The 18,540-nt window shown below is 44.4% G+C and overlaps 1 protein-coding gene across 1 annotated transcript; it reads left to right on the top strand.

Moving 5' to 3' along the window:
* The first annotated feature begins 9,687 nt into the window (after window positions 1–9,687).
* LOC123049002 (probable trehalase) lies at window positions 9,688–14,793 on the top strand. Its single transcript, XM_044472016.1, has 11 exons — window positions 9,688–10,488; window positions 11,000–11,119; window positions 12,084–12,199; window positions 12,290–12,390; window positions 12,498–12,607; window positions 12,760–12,832; window positions 13,000–13,167; window positions 13,270–13,357; window positions 13,555–13,672; window positions 13,776–13,989; window positions 14,287–14,793. The coding sequence occupies exons 1-11, from the start codon at window positions 9,908–9,910 to the stop codon at window positions 14,374–14,376; spliced, it is 1,779 nt and encodes a 592-aa protein (XP_044327951.1). The 5' UTR covers window positions 9,688–9,907; the 3' UTR covers window positions 14,377–14,793.
* Window positions 14,794–18,540: the final 3,747 nt, after the last annotated feature.

The following is an 18,540-nucleotide window of genomic DNA, read 5'->3' as shown; positions in this document are numbered from 1 at the left end:
CACGAGTGGAGGGGGGAGGCAGGGCAAGTGGGAGGCGAGGGGGCCGAGGCGTCGGGGCGGTGGAGGCCTTATCCTCTCGTTGGGCATCGCCGGCGAGGGGTTTGATGGCGACCGTGCCCGCGGTCGCTCGAACAGGAAGGCAACCGGGGGAGCGTGGGAGGCTGGGCTGGCCAGCTGGAGTGGGCCAGATGGCTCGGGCCACTTGGCCATCTGGGCCAAGGCCCAGCGAGGAGGGGGGCTTCTTTTCATCTTAAAATTAAAATAGAGAGAGGAAAAGGTTTTTTTTTGCATCCAAGGGATTTAGGAAAAATATGGGACTTGGCCCATAAATTCCTCCACATTTTTAGTATTGCCACAAATAGTTTGGAGGCAAGAGGAATTGTCTAGGAATTTTGGAAATTGGGAATGGCATATTTAAATGCTGCTGGAACAATAATTAATTTCCACAGGCAATTTGGGAATTCCAAAGATGTTGGATTCAACATGACAAATATCTAGGGATCATTTGCCATAGGATGAACTATTTTAATTGCATGAAAGAAGAAGCAAATATTCGACATGCAATTTGAATTTGAATTTGAAGCAGATTTTGGACAAGGGGCATTTTGGCATGATGATCATGATGACATGACCTTCATTAATGAGAGATTACTGTAGTGTGATGCTGGGGATGTTACACAAGTCAACCAAAGTTCATACTTTGTTCTCATATATGGATCCCATCTTAGATTTCATGGCTTCAAGCCATTTTGCGGAATCTGGGCTCACCATTGCTTCTTCATAGTTCGTAGGTTCGTCATGGTCAAGTAGCATGACCTCCAGAACAGGATTACTGTACCACTCTGGTGCGGATCTCACTCTGGTTTACCTACGAGATTTGGTAGTAACTTGATCTGAAGTTACATGATCATCATCATTAGCTTCCTCACTAATTGGTGTAGTAGTCACAGGAACAGATTTCTGTGATGAACTACTTTCCAATAAGGGAGAAGGTACAGTTACCTTATCAAGTTCTACTTTCCTCCCACTCACTTCTTTCGAGAGAACCTCCTTCTCTAGAAAGGATCCATTCTTAGCAACGAATGTCTTGCCTTCGGATCTGTGATAGAAGGTATACCCAACAGTAACTTTTTGGGTATCCTATGAAGACACACTTTTCCGATTTGGGTTTGAGCTTATCAGGATGAAACTTTTTCACATAAGCATTGCAACCCCACACTTTAAGAAATGACAACTTTGGTTTCTTGCCAAACCACAGTTCATACGGTGTCGTCTCAACAGATTTAGATGGTGCCCTTTTAACGTGAATGCAGCTGTCTCTAATGCGTAACCCCAAAACGATAGTGGTAGATCGGTAAGAGACATCATAGATTGCACTATATCCAATAAAGTACGGTTATGACGTTCGGACACACCATTATGCTGAGGTGTTCCATGTGGCATGAGTTTGTGAAACTATTCCACATTGTTTTTAATTGAATACCAAACTCGTAACTCAAATATTTGTCTCCGCGATCAGATCATAGAAACTTTATTTTCTTGTCACGATGATTTTCCACTTCACTCTGAAATTCTTTGAACTTTTCAAATGTTTCAGATTTATGTCTCATCAAGTAGATATACCCTTATCTGCTCAAATCATCTGTGAAGTTCAGAAAATAACGATACTTGCCGTGAGCTTTAACACTCATCGGACTGCATACATCAGTATGTATTATTTCCAATAAGTAAGTTGCTCGCTCCGAAGAACGGAGTCTTAGTCATCTTGCCCATGAGGCATGGTTCGCAAGCATCAAGTGATTCATAATCAAGTGATTCCAAAATCCCATTAGCATGGAGTTTCTTCATGCGCTTTACACCAATATGACCTAAACAGCAGTGCTACAAATAAGTTGCACTATCATTATTAACTTTGCATCTTTTGGCTTCAATATTATGAATATGTGTATCACTACAACCGAGATCCAACAAACCATTTTCGTTGGTGTGTATGACCATAGAAGGTTTTATTCATGTAAACAGAACAACAATTGTTCTCTAACTTAAATGAATAACCGTATTGCAATAAACATGATCAAATCATATTCATGCTCAACGCAAACACCAAATAACACTTATTTAGGTTCAACACTAATCTCGAAAGTATAGGGAGTCTGCGATGATGATCATATCAATCTTGGAACCACTTCCAACACACATCATCACTTCACCCTTAACTAGTCTCTGTTTATTCTGCAACTCCCATTTCGAGTTACTAATCTTAGCAACTGAACTAGTATCAAATACTGAGGGGTTGCTATAAACACTAGTAAAGTACACATCAATAACATGTATATCAAATATACTTATGTTCACTTTGCCATCCTTCTTATCTGCCAATCACTTGGGGTAGTTCCGCTTCCAGTGACCAGTCCCTTTGCAGTAGAAACACTTAGTCTCAGGCTTAGGACCAGACTTGGGCTTCTTCACTTGAGCAGCAACTTGCTTGCTGTTCTTCTTGAAGTTCCCCTTCTTCCCTCTGCCCTTTTCTTGAAACTAGTGGTCTTGTCTACCATCAACACTTGATGTTTTTCTCGATTTCTACCTTCGTCAATTTCCGCATTACGAAGAGCTTGGGAATCGTTTCCGTTATCCCTCGCATATCATAGTTCATCACGAAGTTCTACTAACTTGGTGATGGTGACTAGAGAATTCTGTCAATCACTATCTTATCTGGAAGATTAACTCCCACTTGATTCAAGCGATTGTAGTACTCAGACAATTTGAGCACATGCTCACTTGTTGAGTGATTCTCCTCCATCTTTTAGCTATAGAACTTGTTGGAGACTTCATATCTCTCAACTCGGGTATTTGCTTGAAATATTAACTTCAACTCCTGGAACATCTCATATGCTCCATGACGTTCAAAACGTCTTTGAAGTCCCGATTCTAAGCCATTAAGCATGGTGCACTAAACTATCAAGTAGTCATCATATTGAGCTAGCCAAACGTTCATAACGTCTGCATCTGCTCCTGCAATAGGTCCGTCACCTAGCGGTGCATCAAGGACATAATTCTTCTATGCAGCAATGAGGATAAACCTCAGATCACGGATCCAATCCGCATCATTGCTACTAACATCTTTCAACATAATTTTCTCTAGGAACATATCAAAATAAACACAGGGAAGCAACAACGCGAGCTATTGATCTACAACATAATTTGCAAAATACTACCAGGACTAAGTTCATGATAAATTTAAGTTCAATTAATCATATTACTTAAGAACTCCCACTTAGATAGACATCCCTCTAATCCTCTAAGTGATTACGTGATCCAAATCAACTAAACCATGTCCGATCATCACGTGAGATGGAGTAGTTTCATTGGTGAACATCGCTATGTTGATCATATCTGCTATATGATTCACGCTCGACCTTTCGGTCTCCGTGTTCCGAGGCCATATCTGTATATGCTTGGCTCGTCAAGTATAATCTGAGTATTCTGCGTGTGCAACTGTTTTGCACCCATTGTATTTGAACGTAGAGCCTATCACACCCGATCATCACGTGGTGTCTCAGTACGAAGAACTTTCGCAACGGTGCATACTCAGGGAGAACACTTCTTGATAATTAGTGAGAGATCATCTTATAATGCTACCGTCAATCAAAGCAAGATAAGATGCATAAAAGATAAACATCACATGCAATCAATATAAGTGATATGATATGGCCACCATCATCTTGTGCTTGTGATCTCCATCTTCGAAGCACCGTCATGATCACCATCGTCACCGGCGCGACACCTTGATCTCCATCGTAGCATCGTTGTCGTCTCGCCAATCTTATGCTTCCACGACTATCGCTACCGCTTAGTGATAAAGTAAAGCATTACAGCGCGATTGCATTGCATACAATAAAGCGACAACCATATGGCTCCTGCCAGTTGCCGATAACTCGGTTACAAAACATGATCATCTCATACAATAAAATTTAGCATCATGTCTTGACCATATCACATCACAACATGCCCTGCAAAAACAAGTTAGACGTCCTCTACTTTGTTGTTGCAAGTTTTACGTGGCTGCTACGGGCTTAAGCAAGAACCAATCTTACCTACGCATCAAAACCACAACGATAGTTTGTCAAGTTGGTGATGTTTTAACCTTCACAAGGACCGGGCGTAGCCACACTCGGTTCAACTAAAGTTGGAGAAACTGTCACCCGCTAGCCACCTTTGTGCAAAGCACGTCGGGAGAACCGGTCTCGCGTAAGCGTACGCGTAATGTCGGTCCGGGCCGCTTCGTCCAACAATACCGCTGAACCAAAGTATGACATGTTGGTAAGCAGTATGACTTATATCGCCCACAAATCACTTGTGTTCTACTCGTGCATATAACATCAACACATAAAACCTAGGCTCAGATGCCACTGTTGGGGAACGTAGTAATTTCAAAATTTTCCTACGCACACGCAAGATCATGGTGATGCATAGCAACGAGAGGGGAGAGTGTGATCTACGTACCCTTGTAGATCGACAACGGAAGCTTTAGCACAACGTGGTTGATGTAGTCGTACGTCTTCACGGTTCGACCGATCCAAGCACCGTTACTCCGGCACCTCCGAGTTCTTGGCACATGTTCAGCTCGATGACGATCCCCGAGCTCCGATCCAGCAAAGCGTCGGGGAAGAGCTCCGTCAGCACGACGGCGTGGTGACGATCTTGATGTTCTACTGTCGCAGGGCTTCGCCTAAGCACCGCTACAATATGACCGAGATGGAATATGGTGGAGGGGGGCACCGCACACGGCTAAGGAACGATCACGAAGATCAACTTGTGTGTCTAGAGGTGCCCCCTGCCCCCGTATATAAAGGAGCAAGGGGGAGGGGGCGGCCGGCCTAGGAGGGGGCGCGGCAAGGGGAGTCCTACTCCCACCGGGAGTAGGACTCCTTCCTTCCTTGTTGGAGTAGGAGAAGGGGAAAGAGGGGGAGAGGAAGAAGGAAAAGGGGGCTGCGCCCCTTGTCCAATTCGGACCAGAGGGGGGGGGGGCGCAGGCCTCCTTCCTTTTGGCCTCTCTCCTCTATTCCCGTATGGCCCAATAAGGCCCATATACTCCCCGGCGAATTCCCGTAACTCTCCGGTACTCCGAAAAATACCCGAATCACTCAGAACCTTTACGATGTCCGAATATAGTCGTCCAATATATCGATCTTTACGTCTCGACCATTTCGAGACTCCTCGTCATGTCCCCGATCTCATCTGGGACTCCGAACTCCTTCGGTACATCAAAACTCATAAACTCATAATATAACTGTCATCGAAACCTTAAGCGTGCGGACCCTACGGTTCGAGAACAATGTAGACATGACCAAGACATGTCTCCGGTCAATAACCAATAGCGGAACCTGGATGCTCATATTGGCTCCTACATATTCTACGAAGATCTTTATCGGTCAGACCGCATAACAACATACGTTGTTCCCTTTGTCATCGGTATGTTACTTGCCCGAGATTCGATCGTCGGTATCTCAATACCTAGTTCAATCTCGTTACCGGCAAGTCTCTTTACTCGTTCCGTAATACATCATCTCACAACTAACTCATTAGTTGCAATGCTTGCAAGGCTTTATGTGATGTGCATTATCGAGAGGGCCCAGAGATACCTCTCCGACAATCAAAGTGACAAATCCTAATCTCGAAATACGCCAACCCAACATGTACCTTTGGAGACACCTGTAGAGCACCTTTATAATCACCCAGTTACGTTGTGACGTTTGGTAGCACACAAAGTGTTCCTCCGGTAAACGGGAGTTGCATAATCTCATAGTCATAGGAACATGTATAAGTCATGAAGAAAGCAATAGCAACATACTAAATAATCGGGTGCTAAGCTAATGGAATGGGTCATGTCAATCAGATCATTCACCTAATGATGTGATCCTGTTAATCAAATAACAACTCTTTGTCCATGGTTAGGAAACATAACCATCTTTGATTAATGAGTTAGTCAAGTAGAGGCATACTAATGACACTTTGTTTGTCTATGTATTCACACATGTATTATGTTTCCGGTTAATACAATTCTAGCATGAATAATAAACATTTATCATGATATAAGAAAATAAATAATAACTTTATTATTGCCTCTAGGGCATATTTCCTTCAGTTACGGCGATGGAATTAGGGTTTTGGCTCCGTATCTGATCGTTTGGGGTACGTAGGTATATATAGGAGGGAGTACGTCGGTGGAGCAATAGGGGGCCCACGAGGGTGGAGGACGCGCTTGGGGGGAGGGGGTAGGCGCGCCCCCCTACCTCGTGGCCTCCTCCTTTGTTTCTTGACGTAGGGTCCAAGTCTCCTGGATCATGTTCGGCGAGAAAATCACGTTCCCGAAGGTTTCATTCCGTTTGGACTCCGTTTGATTTTTTTTTTTCGAAACCCTAAAATAGGCAAAAAAACAGCAAATCTGGGTTGGGCCTCCGGTTAATAGGTTAGTCCCAAAAATAATATAAAAATGGAAAATAAAGCCCAATAATATCCAAAACAGTAGATAATATAGCATGGAGCAATAAAAAATTATATATGCATTGGAGACGTATCAGCGATGAGGACGACGAAGCGGCCTCTAGCTGACTCGGCGGGCCCATCCTCATCCGTGCCAAAATCGCTCGCCCCGGCGTCCCCGGGCGCCCCCCAGCGCGCCGGGTTCGATCTGAATCCACTGGCACCAGTTTCGGCCCAAACCGGTGAAAAACGGGCTCCTAGGGACGCGACGGGACCGATTTTTCGGCACCGGCGCGGAAAAATCGTCTAGGGGGACTGTTGGGGACACGGCTGGAGATGCTCTATGGCCGTGTCTCCGATAGCAATATTATGGTTATGTGCAGTCTCAAATTCGTACACATAATATAATTCATATTTTAGACTTATCTTCATACGGGCTTCATAACCACATTGTTCTTCAGGCCTACTGTAATTCAAAGAATTATCTCTCTCATCTTCTGCACGAAAGCATGTCAATTAAAACAAGTATCTTAGTGAATCCAAATGTAATATAACGAAACAAAATACAAGTAGCCCATACCTTCATGAGAGCATGTAAATGTCAGTTGTTGTATTACATGAGAAATCTCTACTTTATGTTGACTCCCTCTCCGGATGCTAAAACCAATGGCTTTTGCATAGTTGTTATAAAAGGACGTAAGCTTCCCCTTTAGTTAAAAGTTACAGGCCAAGCTTTGGGACCCTCTTTATTAATATAATTTGTTGCATTTCCAGGTGTAGGTTCATGTAAATCCTATATGAATCAGTATTCACATTAGTTTATATGCATATGCTTGACACTTAGATTTATGAAACAAGGTTCACAAACAGGTTACCTTGTAGTCGCCCATGCCACAAGTAATCAAATGATGTTGTAAATTTGTAGTGTAACCCTTTAATCCTAATAATCATACTACATGTCATGTGTACATGGCCGCACTACTGGAATACTATGTGTAAACTAGATTATTCTACAACTGTCAAAATCTAAATCAACTGGAAAAGAACATGATGCTAATTTTGTGACACTAATATAGATTAGAGATAAACAACAATTAGACATCTAATTGTATGACATACCATACGCCTCGAATAAATACCAGATTCTTGTACATAAGGGCGAAGTAACATGAATCACCTGACAAACTAAGTTGTGCACAACTGCTATTCCTAGTGTGTCTACATGGTTCTACAATTGATCGGATTTGAATAGATCTTAAACAATCATGATCGGAGTCTTTGATTTGTTTGTCACTAGGGAAAAGCAACTAGTTACGTACTAATCCACCGTTTCTTTATCTCCTAAGTAAAGCAATTTGTGCCTCCTGCCGGCACCGCCAGCGGTCTGCCTCATCCCCGGTGGCCTTAGGGCCATGCCGGCGTGGTGGAATCCGGCCCTTGCCGACGGGAGGGCTTTTGTTTTAGATGTTCCTTCGAGTTTTGTTAGAGTTTGTATCCTGCTCAAGACGAGACGGCCGCGGGTCCCTGAAGATGGACTAAGATTCTTCTCGCCTAGCCCCCATTCCGGTGGTGTGTAGCATTGTCGGTCGGCATATGGAGGTGTGTCTTCGGTCGATCTGTCTTCGTGGATTTGCTCGGATATGATCGTTGTTCGTCTACGTTGGTGTGTTTTCAGGTTGGATCCTTCCGATCTACGCTACTCTTCATCAGCGACGATTGTTGTTCTGCTGCCATGGTCTTATAGGGCCGTAGCACGACGACTTCCTGACTGTCTACTACAGAAAGTTTTGCCCGTCACCGGCGAGGGAGGGGCGATGACGGCAGCGCACCTTCGACTCGCTTCGGTGCTTGTAGTCATCGGTAGGAGGTATACGGATCTGAATGTAATTTTATTATTTCTGGTGTTCGTTCTATTCCATGATTGAAGATGAATAGAATGGAAGTTTTCTCGCAATAAAAAGGAAAAGCAACCAGTTCAACAAGATGGATAAGAACAACGAGAAGAGATCATGAAGAATAAGATTTAAATTTCTTACTTTTGGTTCTTGAGATCCATTGGCGTGTTCATGGTTCCATGGGGTCAGTGCTTGAAGAAGCCATAGGGGACACTAAAGCCCCAGTCCGCTATAGTTGCAGAGTTTACTTTTTGCCTGTAATTAATTCATTCGACGCAGTCAGCCTCTAGATTGCAAGTTTTCTTCTACCTGTGATTTAGCATACCTCTACTTTATGGACGTCCTTGCTTTATTTACATTGGAGCGCAAAATAGTGGGATTGGCGGACATTTTCCATGTAGAATTTCTTTTTGCAAGCCTTTCTCATCCGGAATCAATCACGGGTTCCCGCAAAAAAAAAGGAATCAATTACGGGTATTACCCGAGGGAAAGGAAAAATACAAAAATAGGGGGTCATTGCCGTTTTTTGGCCAGAAAAGAAATGACGGAGAAGGGAAGCAAGCCCCGTCCCTAAAAAATACCATGGATAAAAATCATGAAAAATCCTCCAAAAGTACTCCAAACGGAATGAGCACTGATTATAGAAAAGCTAAAAGAAATAAGAAACCATACAAACTTAGGAGAGCGTCTAGTAATTCATCTTTTAAAAAAAACAATGTGTATCATTTGAAGAAGGAAAAATAAAGACCGATCTCATATAGATATGATTGATATCTAGGTAAACATACTATATTGCTGCAATTCATCTTCATCATCGACTCATCGTACTACTCGAATCTACATATATTGCATGTTTTCATCGCCTACGAGGTGCGTGTAATGACTTTGTTAATCTCAATATATTGTGCAAGGTGTATGTTACATGGCTGCGTGTGAGTGTATGTGCGTTCCTGTAAACATGTGTGATTGTATGATTGTACTGTGTGTAAAGAAAAACTGACGTGATAAGTCCGTCTAATCACGTCCAACTACGCAAAGCAGGCGCCGTCACCACTGACCAGCGTATGATATGTCCTCCGTCCGTCCATGGTGGGTGGCGCGCGTCCCCCTCCCCTGCCGCCGCGATGGTATCCGCCACCGCCACCGCCACCGTCGACTGACGTGGAGGCCAGCGCGCCACCAACGAAAAACGAAAGAGAAGCCTAACCGCTACACATGCGACAAGTTCGTTCACAGGGCATCGATCCCAACGGCCGGCCCAGGTCGGCAGGCGCCTCCACCCTCCCCCCCGTTCCGAATAAAAACCCACGCGTCGCGAAGCCCAAACCCCCAGCAAAATAATCCTTTCCGCTTTCCATCAGCCAACCGCGGGAGGGGAGAGGAAGAGTCCGCCGCGCCCCCGTCGCCCCTCTCGCCGCCGTACGGAAGCGGAACCGTCTCAACGGGACACCGTTTCCCGTTCCCGCAAGGACGTCACGCCCCCGCAAATCCCGCAACAGAACAGAAAACCCTCTCTTCATCTTCATCGAATGGCCCCGCCTCCGCGCCATCTTCTACTACTGCCCGTTCTCCTCCTCGCCTCCCTGCTCCGCGCAGCGCAGATGGAGCCCGCCCACGCCGCCGCCGCCGGCGACGGCGATCGCGACGAGGGCGCCCGCGCGCTGCTCGCGCTGCTGCAGCGCGTGCAGTCGGAGGCGCTGCGCGCGCTGGGGCCGCGCGACTTCGACCCCAAGCTCTACGTCGACCTGCCGCTCGCGCCCGGCGCCGACCGGGCCGCCGCGGAGGCCGCGCTCGCGACGGTGACCACGCGCGGGGAGATGAAGGCGTTCCTGGCCCGGTACTTCGCGACGGCGGGGTCCGACCTGGTGGAGGCCGACCCGCCGGACTTCGAGGCCGAGCCGCGCGGGTTCCTGCCGAGGGTCGCGAGCGGCGAGGCGCGGGCGTGGGCGCTGAAGGTGCACGCGCTGTGGAAGGACCTGGCGCGGCGGGTGGCGCCGTCCGTCGCGGCGCGGCCCGACCGGCACACCCTGCTGCCGCTGCCCGGCAGGGTCGTCGTGCCGGGCTCCAGGTTCCGGGAGGTCTACTACTGGGACTCGTACTGGGTCGTCAGGTCCGTACCTACTCCTCTCCTACACCTCGTATTCCTCTCGGCCCCTCCATTATTGGTCGTTCATGAACCTCTCAACGTAGCTTCACGTGTTCTTCCACTTGTCAGCTACTACTAGAAGTAGCTAGTTAGGTTGCCCTTTGGACTGTTTCGGGCTTACGTGGTGGAGTTCCCCTAGCTCACTTGTCTCTTCACCTTTGTCACGTAATCTATGGAAGCATATACTGTGGGCGGCTGATTTTTTATATGGGATGGGACGTGGTGCTTCGCTGACCGGCGCAGGGCCGGCCGGGGACCGCTGGCTCCATTAAATTTGTCCCAATCGAGGATCCACTGAGGTTGATCCGTCCGTCCTTGTTCATTCTAGAGGAAATTGCAGTAGCTGGTTCGTGCTGTTGTCCCGGTACACCGACAGGGTAGTGTGTGTAGTATATTCCCACACACACACACGAAAAAAAGGACAGGATGGTGTAGTAGATGCTTGATTTCTGCTTGGGTTGATGCATGCATGCAGGGGCTTGCTGGTGAGCAAAATGTACGACACGGCAAAGGACATCGTGCTCAATCTTGTGTACCTCGTGGAGGAATATGGGTTCGTTCTCAACGGTGCCAGATCCTACTACACTAATCGAAGGTGACAACTCCATCTCCCCTCCCACTGTTTGATTTGCATGCATGTACAACGCAGAGATTTTTTTTGTATTTTTTGCATGAGGGTTTTTGACCTTTTTTATCATAATATTGCACTTCGTACTCCCTCTAGCATATATATTTTCTGAAAAGTCAAAACTAGCAAAACTTTGACTGGGTTTATGTAGGGAAAACAGTCTATGTCTACAATACCAAGCATACAGAATATGAAAATATAGTTCATAACGTGTCCATTGATGCGCATCTGATGTTATAAATGTACATGATTTTTTCTATAAATATGGTCAGAGTTTGGAAAGTTTGACTTTTGAAAAAAAACTATAGGCACCACATTATGGAATGGAGGGAGTATCATGTATCATGCCTCGTAAAAAACATACATATAAAACCTGAAAAGTGCAGTGTATTATGTGTTGAACTATATGCCTATAAAGTTTTTGTAAATAAAACACACATCTGAAAAAGATCGTATACTTGCTATTTTTAGATTGCAAGTGATCATATTTTTCAACCAAAATTTATAGGTGTGTACTTCACCACATAATGCTAATGTATAATCACAATTTTAAAATAAGAAATAGAAAAATTATGTGTGTTTTTTGAAGATACTTGCGCGAAGTGCAATATTATTGTATCCAACTCAACTGAGCCAGTGGAAACTTTTGCAAAAACTAGTGCAAAGTGACAGTCTACCCGGTCCAAATTAAGTGCAGTTCACTCTTATTTCTGCCATATCACTCATCACCTGCTAGGAAAGTTCACATTGTCTTCTCTACCTGAGAAAGTTCGTAACTTTATTGTAACATTATATTTATTACTGGTGTCATCTTCTCTTGTCAAAATAATAAAATAGTTTTGGGGTCATCTTCCAAATGAAGTACAAAAAAACTTATAATGCATTCATGTGGCTATATGTTGGTCACCTGATATATGCTTTCACTTTGCAGCCAACCACCACTTTTGAGCTCGATGGTTTTGGAATTATACACGGCAACAGGTGATTTGGGCCTTGTGAGGAGAGCATTCCCCTCTTTGCTGAAAGAGCATAGCTTCTGGGTATCAGGTAGCAGGCATAAAACCCATATTTTAGCATCCCCTTTTACAACCTCACATGGTTAAAATTCAGTTCCCCTGTACAATGGTTTTTACGCAGAGCTTCACAACGTGGAAATAATGGACAATCATGGACGGCTGCATAATTTGAGTCGTTACCAGGCCATGTGGAACAAACCTAGACCAGAAAGTGCAACAATTGTAAAGTCTTTTACTTTGGTTATTATTGTGTTGTTAACTATGCTGGTCGCAGTGAAAGTTTTGCCATGTCAAAGATAAACTCAATATGCAGTCTCTGCTGTTTTCAGGATGAGGAACTGGCCTCAAAGCTTAATTCTACGGCTGCCAAGGAAAAATTGTACCACCAGATTGCTTCAGCGGCTGAATCAGGATGGGATTTTAGCTCTCGATGGATGAGGTTGGATGTTCTGTAACTCGTGAATTACCAATAAAACGAATGCTGAATCTTCTGTTGATTAAGTGATGTGGTGCCAAAAGAGCTCCAGTGGGATCAAAATCATAATGTGTACCACGTGCTGTTTATAATGATGGTTTCATTCACTTGTGCAGCAATTCAACTGACATGACAACCTTGGTAACAACATTTGTTATACCTGTGGACTTGAACACATTCATATGCAAGGTAAGGTATGGACCTAATTATTATAATCAATATTTAGCATGTATCATTCGGTTCAACGTCGTATTTTACTTTACTCTGCTACACCTTAGCTTGGAAGATGCTTATTGGGCAAGAAGTTCTTAGCTGTTACGAGTGTTAAATGATCCTTACCTTAATTCACAATACAGATGGAACGGGACATAGCGGTCTTTGCCAAACTCATTGGAGAGAAGGCAACTGCAGAACTTTTCTCACAGGCTTCAAAAGCACGCCATACGGCAATCGAGTCTCTTTTGTGGAATTCTGAGATGGAACAGTGGCTTGACTACTGGCTTCCCACTGATGGAAATTGCCAGGTGAGCTCGTAGAGTAAATCAGCTTGATCTCCTATAATCATGTCCGACTGTGGTGACTTTTTTCTGGTTGTATTAACTTGATACATTATTACTATTGTCCAGGGACCCTACAAGTGGGAATTGAAGTCACAAAACCGCAACATCTTTGCTTCTAACTTCGTACCCTTGTGGTTAAATGCACATAATTCAGGTGCGTACTGTATGTTCCCTGTCTCCCTGTGTTTATTTTCTCATACCTAATGGTGCAGTGACAGCCAGGAAGTATCGAAAAGTATAATATCTAGCAGCATGTTTCCCTAAAAATAATAATAACAGCGATTACGGAACTCTCTGAACATTCACCCTTTTGTTGCTCGCCACTGATTATGGTTGTCTGGACTTAACCAGGTTTGGGGCCATTTCTGGATGAAGCAAAATCAGTGAGAGTCATGAGAAGCCTCCAAGCATCAGGGTTGGTCTGTCCTGCAGGAATAGCAACTTCAGTATCCAATACAGGGCAACAATGGTTAGTTTCCTGAAATGGTTTATTAGAGATCGTAAAACTCTACCTGGCACAGGAAATTATTTGGCGTCCCTTCTTTAAAACTGTTATTCTGGTAATTAAACAGGGATTTTCCAAATGGATGGGCACCATTGCAGCATCTGATAGCTGAGGGATTGCTGAACTCTGGTTCAACAGAAGCAAAAGAATTTGCTGAGGACATCGCCACGAGGTGGGTGAGAACAAACTATGCAGCCTACAAATCAAGCGGCGCAATGCATGAGAAGTACGACGTCGAGGCCTGTGGAAAATCCGGAGGAGGCGGTGAATACAAACCACAGGTATGGACTTGTATGTTAGGAAGGAAAGTAAAAGCCCTTCGTTTGTGTTCACAATATGATAAAGCATGTTTGTACTTGATAAATGGTGAACCTTACACAATTTATTCGTCCATAGTTTGTTGTAAGCTCTAATTGCCAAGGCTCTAATTTTGCTAGTCTTGTTTTCTCGAAACCACAAATACTACCAAGGTTTTAATTTTGCCAGCCTTGTTTCCTCATAACCACAAATACAGAGTATCTCCTCCTCCAACTACCATCTGAAATTCTAACTTGAGGTCGTTGGATATCATTCTGCAGACTGGTTTTGGTTGGTCAAATGGCGTATTATTAGCATTTTTGGAAGAGTTGGGATGGTCCCATGACAAGGAAATAGGCTGCCCATCCTGATGAGATCAAGCAAGCCGCCTCATCAGAAGAAAAATGTGCACACGCCAAAAATCTATGGAAGAGCCCTACATGCCAAAAATCTATGGAAGAGCCATTCTGCTGAACTTTCTTAAGCAACTAATTGACTGAGCACTTGATTGATTGTGTGTGTCTAGTCTATTCTTTTTGTTACAAAATGACAGCATGCTGTTGCTCTTTGCTGTAACTAACGTTATAGCCGGCGAACTGTACCCCGACAGTCGCCCGACATTCTTCTGCTGTTTACGCTCTAAGCAACCTTGTACGAGGTATCACTATCAGAAGTACAGTACATCTGTTTACATTCTTGTGGTACAGAGTGAAGTTTAACAGTTGTCCACGCTGCAGCCAACCGGGTCAAATCCTGCTTGTTAAATGCTTTATATAGCATTAAGCTCAGTCTGTGGACTCTCTGAAATTTGCTGAACCTGGATTATATAGCATTAAGACAGGGATTACCTCTGGTTGATAACGAACCTGTTTGATTACTATTACCCCAAATAATACATTCATGAACTACTCCATATAGTAGGATTTTCATGCAATTTGTAATCAGAGTACGAGATGCAGCTCCTATAAGTGAACTTTTGGTCCCTCAACTAATGGTTGAGTATAATTTTGGTTCATCACCTCCTTTTGTTTCCAATAAAAGGTAACCTACAAAAACGTCTTATACGTATTATGAGACAGAGTTACTGGTATATTTTATTGACTCAAAGTGAAGCATTAAGGGGATACAAAAATAACAAGCAAATGCCCGACCTACAGCCAACACTAACGCACATGCATATATAATCACGCCGGCAAGAGCAAAACCCTACAAACATGAAGCTATGCCTAGGCAGAGGGGAAAACTTTAAAGCGATCAAAACATCATGAAATGATTTGGTTCATCGACTCCTTAACCATGTAGTTTTACCAACTTCAAATGCCTTGCTCGATGAGGTGCGTGCGTAAAGGCCAAAACACCAACCCTCTTGATGAAATTCCATAAAACTGAAACATCAAAGGTTTCCCTGGCTCCAATGAGGGAGGCGATAAAGGTGGCGTGCCTTTGGCTCGCTTCAGTGCTGGTAGTCGTCACTAGGTGGTCTACGGATCTGGATGTAATTTTTATTATTTCGGGTGTTCATTGTACTACCATGATTGAAAATGAATAGATCATAATTTTTCCTTCAAAATAAATATTCAGAAAAAGAAAAAGGTAAAAAATGTTTAAAGACGGCAACCAAAAATAAAAGTAGAAATCAAAAGAATTTCAAAAGGCACGCCACCATTTCTCTAAAGAAGTAAATTGGGACTATTGGGTTTGTGTGTTTCTTTTTATGAACTATTAGAAAACTAGTAGTACTTATGGTATTTGATTTAAACGTTCCCTTAAATTGAATATATAACATGGAATGTCATTTTTACCTTTTTGTAATAGAGTGTTATATTTTGACATTTTTCTTCTTATTATATACAGAACCATGGAATTCCTGTAGGAAAATAGTGACTCGGTGGACATGTAATGGTGATCCGATTTAGACGTAGACACAAAGCCGATACAAACCGCTAAGGTACCAAAAGTTTAGTAGAATCAATAGTTGACAGAACAATTCTCTCTCTCAAAAAAAAGTTGTCAGATCAAAGATACAATAATTTGTCTGAAAAAATAATAACAAATGTCTAGTGTATGTATGATATATAAATAGTTGCTATTATAGGCATTTAATTTACTACTCTTACACCGGAAACAGATTTGTTTCCGCAAAGTGCTACTTTCACTTTGCCCTATATTCATTGAAGTTGTCTCTATTCTTGGGTGCCTCTCACCACCGTCACCACTTGAGAGAGGAGTTAGGCATCTCCAACACTGACCCCGAAATCGGACACCGCATCCGTCCGCGGACCCGAGGGACCACTCCGCGAACACTGATGTAGGAGCCGGCCATCCAATGTACCGCATACATTTTAAACCGGATTTCAACTAACAAGACAAATTACATGCAAAATGGGTGATTTTCATATAAACCGGACAGAATATTTACACATTTTGGACATATTTCAACTAGATTATAGCGGACTAGGGTAGGCTATTCTTACCTAGTTCTATCGCCGGCCGCAACGGAGCCCCATTTCCACGACATGTATTCCCCATGTCCGACAACCCACCCATCGGACTATCGTGAGCCCCGTGGGGATATGCATCAGCGGAAGGGCAGTAGCCTCCGTTTCCGTAAAGCACATATCAGGATTGTTTTTTTGGGGGGGGGGGGGCACCGTGGCCTGCGCCCCCGCGAAGCGGGCAAGACACCGTTTGTGTATGCCGGCAAGGCAGTGGCGAACGCCTTCCTAGGACCCAAGTAGCCGCGGACTCTCATGGTCTACTTTTCCTTGGTGTTGGCGGAGATGGCGTGTGTGCCGACGCGGAGTAGGCGACGTTGTCGTCGATGCCCAGTCAAATTCCTCCATCGCCACGTCGACCTCCACGAACATGTCTTCTGTCTCCGCTTGTCGGACACGTTGTTGACATTGCTCGCGGTGGATTTGCCAAGAGACGGTGTTGGCCAGGCTGTGCGGCCTGGCGATGTAGGTGGCCCCGTCTCCGGAGAATAGAGGATAATCCCCACCCAAACACCGATGTCACGCCTCTCTTGGAACAAAAGCTATCTCATCGGACCGAACATGGAGTCAGGATCCGATGATTCGGAGCGGTGGCCAGATAAATCAGGCCTGCCAACATAACCTAGGGCCGATGTCCAGATCAACCCTTAGCGAAATCATCTTGGGAACCGATGTTAGATTGGATCGAGGCGAAACAAAAGCCCGAGCCCGTGCCCCGAGCCCGGACCAAAAAACCCTTGCCTCTCAGGTGGGGCTCGGACTTTGTTTTGCAAAGTATATTCGTGTCCGGGCTCGGGCTTTTGTTTTGCACTTTTTGGATCGGGCTTACACATAACAACACTGGTAAACAACATGCTGAGTTTTTGGGCTTCGGTCTTGTATTTGTGCCGAGTTCGGATTTGAGAAAATGCATATTTTCGGGCTTTTGGTCGGGATCAGGCTTAACCTAGACCGGCTCGACATATGATCAAGTTTAAGTTAAGGTGTTCGAGCAAGTTTGGATATATTGAAAAACTCATACACTAAGCCATTTTACGTGCCTAAGGAATTTTGGGTTAAAACCCTATCCAGATAAGACATCTACTAGGATCCTCGGGTCCAGGGGTAGGCTCCCCGGGGTCCAAAGAGAACTCTATGGATACCTTCGACACTCGACAAAATTTGGTATCATGCAAAACTTATACATTAAGCCATCCTATTTGCCTAATGAGTTTTGGGTTAAAACCCTAGCCCGAGAAGACAACTGTTGAGATCCTTGTCCAAAATAAACTCTCTGGATACCTCGGGCTCTCGTCCCCTCCACCCACGGTTGGACGTGTCAGAATCCTAGGGTAGAGGTGTAACCTCTCAAGATAACCCGGTTCCCCATGGTGGTGGTTTGGCTTTCGGGTGATTCCGGGTCTCCAGGACCTTTATTCAGGGTCCCCCGGGCCCACAGTGTTGCAACAGTTACAAGGGGCTAGGGGGTATAAACACACACCCTTCTTCTTCCTCCACTCTAATCCTCCATATGAGCTTCTCCACTATTGCTAAACCCCCAAAGGTCGCTTCATCCCTCCACTCAAACTCCACCAAATTTTTAGGAATGAAGAGAACCATTCGATCTAAACTTCCACCAAACCAATTCGTGATCCTCATACTTGTTCATCACCAAACTTGTTCCTCTTGGAGATTTGAAACTCCTGGGCGGTAGGAGTCAAGGATTGGAAGCTTCTATTGTGTGGTGTGCTCCGAGAAGTTTGTAAATATACAATGATCGCCTTCAAGACCAACCATAAGTGATTTTAGGCTCATCCATTGGGGCTGTCTCAAACGAAGACTAGGTATGAGACACTTTGTGGCATTCTGGAGCTTAGACTTTTACACCTCTTCAAGGCACCTTCCAAGAGTGAACTTGGGGATACATCTGTGTTTTCAACATGTGTGGTTAACTCGTTTTCACATATTTACTTGTGTTTGCTTGCTAGCTATCTTATTGCTCTTACTTACCTAGTGTATTAGCTTGCTTGCCATATAGGTTGTTCTCATCGTATATTGCAC

The sequence above is a fragment of the Triticum aestivum genome, chromosome 1A, assembly GCF_018294505.1.
Source record: "Triticum aestivum cultivar Chinese Spring chromosome 1A, IWGSC CS RefSeq v2.1, whole genome shotgun sequence".
Lineage (NCBI taxonomy): Eukaryota > Viridiplantae > Streptophyta > Magnoliopsida > Poales > Poaceae > Triticum > Triticum aestivum.
Note: the sequence above shows the minus strand (reverse complement) of the source record. Positions and strands in the feature narration are given on the sequence as shown.

Coding starts and splice junctions, on each gene's coding strand:
- LOC123049002 (XM_044472016.1), top strand. CDS start 9,908: ATGGCCCCGCCTCCGCGCCATCTTCTACTACTGCCCGTTCTCCTCCTC. Junction 11,120..12,083: donor TCCTACTACACTAATCGAAG/GTGACAACTCCA, acceptor TTCACTTTGCAG/CCAACCACCACTTTTGAGCT. Junction 12,608..12,759: donor TTTAGCTCTCGATGGATGAG/GTTGGATGTTCT, acceptor TCACTTGTGCAG/CAATTCAACTGACATGACAA.